The sequence below is a fragment of the Buceros rhinoceros genome, unplaced genomic scaffold, assembly GCF_000710305.1.
Source record: "Buceros rhinoceros silvestris isolate BGI_N320 unplaced genomic scaffold, ASM71030v1 scaffold7715, whole genome shotgun sequence".
Lineage (NCBI taxonomy): Eukaryota > Metazoa > Chordata > Aves > Bucerotiformes > Bucerotidae > Buceros > Buceros rhinoceros.
This window is the reverse complement of record NW_010414520.1, coordinates 8242-10262: the sequence shown is the minus strand read 5'-3', so window position 1 is coordinate 10262 and position 2021 is coordinate 8242. Positions and strand designations below refer to the sequence as shown.

Sequence of the window (2021 nt, the reverse complement as noted above, 5' to 3'; positions counted from 1 at the left end):
AGGGAAAGAAACTGCACCTTATACAGTATTCTGCTAAGCTTTTGCCTTTTTTTCTGAAACAGCTTCTCCAGATCATTAGCAAGAACAAAACCTTATACTACAAAGTTTTTTCACTCTCATTGAGGAGAGCAATCCCTATGCTTAGCTGAAGCAATTTTTACGGCAACATCTTAAAATAGTTCTGTCCAATATAGAAAATGTTTTGCATCTTTTTAATCAACTCAAAACTTAAGTATTCCTCAGATGAAACACTACATGACCTTTCAACATTAGCACCAAAGTCAATCTTACCTTGTAGAAGAACTTCTTGGCTAGTGTATGCACAAGAATGAGCTGAGCTGCCGCTGCAGTGCCATACAGAAACACAGAAACATGGAAATGGGTGTACCAAGAAAGAGACCTTCCAATAACAGATATGAACACTGCCACTATAAGGACTGTCACCAGTGTGCAAACCCAACTTAAGAGTGTTAAGCCAAATGCAGTAAAGAATTTCTTCAGGTTATGAATAGCTATGAAGAAGAAAAAAGAAATTTAATTCAACAGCCATGTATTCTACTGCAGACTACCTTCATGATTGTAATTATTCCACAGTATAATTGCTTTAATGATGAAAATAAAACTGTAAGAGGAGTCCACTCTGAAGATTTGTTAACAGCATGGGCTTAATCACTTAGCCTGTGTCTTTGCAAGTCTTTTTGCAGTCTTCCCCACTGCAAGATTTTTTCCCAGAGTACTAGTGTATTTTGCAGATTACCACATTCCTGATAGTAAAAATTTCTCTCGAGAACCAGAGGAGCTACTCCAATCATGTCTCAAAAAAATAAAATAATAAAAAAAACCCCAAAACCAAAAGAAAAGATCAAACTGGAGTTACTTTTCTTACGCCAAAAATGTTTGCTGGATTTTGGGTGAGATTTTGGGTGTTTGGTTTTGGGTTTTGGTTGGTTTGTTTGTTTGTTTTACACCCTTTATTAAGCTTTGCTATCTTCTTCCCCATTTGTTGTTTTTTTATTTGTTCCAGTCTATGGACAGATGTTAAAGAAACATGATTCTGAAGCCCAACCTGTGCTAACATATCAAAGTATTTATACAGATACTAAATAAATTTTTTTTGTACATTTTCAGATCTTCAGAAGATCTAATTTTAATCTTCATGAAAGGATAAGAGACGTAATAATGATTCATAAATGCTAGATATCTCAGCCTACGATAGTCTTTCTTCATCATAATTATTCACAGCTGAGATTTAAACACAAAACAACTCCTATGGCATGCTGCACATCTAAAATTTATTTCTGAAGTTTACCTAACAGGATACCTTAATTGCCTGAACACTTCTTCACCTACTAATTGCTATTTGTAAAAAAGCAATGTGATTTTTTTTTGAACTAGACTTACCTCTGGTTTTGGGCTGTAACAATTTCTTGCTTAAATAAAGAAAAGCAACTGCTGCTGTAATATAGTTCATGATGGTGCCAACACGAGCAGGATAAGCCAGGACAAATAAACCAAATACATCAAAGAACACAACATTTCCGTGTCGATACTCAAAAGATTTAGCCAACATATCTGATGTTGCTAGGTATTTTAGGACAGCTAGAATATTGTCACCTATTAAAAAAGCAGATACACAACATAACTACATCAGGGCTGATAAATTAACACAGCATTCTTTTAAATATAAGCATTCTTAAAAATAAAAATGTATTGAAATATCCTCAAACGTGAATATACAACCGATTATTCTTAAAAAAGGTATTCAATGGTATGCATAGTATTGACATGAGTTGATTTATACAGCTTCACTAAAATAGGTATATGGGGAAAGCTTCATGTATTTAAACACTGTTGGAATGAAGGGAACAGTCAATCCTTCAGCCCAGAAGCCCTTCTTCAGATCTCATATTAAAGCACTGGACTTCAAAGCTAGCCCATGGAAGAATTTAAATTCTTCTAATCTTTCTCCTCTTCTCCTTGCCACTAGTAATCCTCCCACGTTTCAATGACTATGAATTACC

At 34.7% G+C, this 2021-nt stretch overlaps 1 protein-coding gene across 1 annotated transcript in view; it reads right to left on the bottom strand.

Moving 5' to 3' along the window:
- ERMP1 (endoplasmic reticulum metallopeptidase 1) overlaps positions 1-2021 on the bottom strand; it is a gene marked incomplete at its 5' end in the record, with an annotated part of 19855 nt that overhangs the window by 10232 nt on the left and 7602 nt on the right. The window contains 2 exons of the mRNA XM_010137118.1: positions 292-512; positions 1402-1614. Coding sequence (XP_010135420.1) covers positions 292-512; positions 1402-1614 — 434 coding nt within the window. The remainder of the gene's footprint in view (positions 1-291; positions 513-1401; positions 1615-2021) is intronic.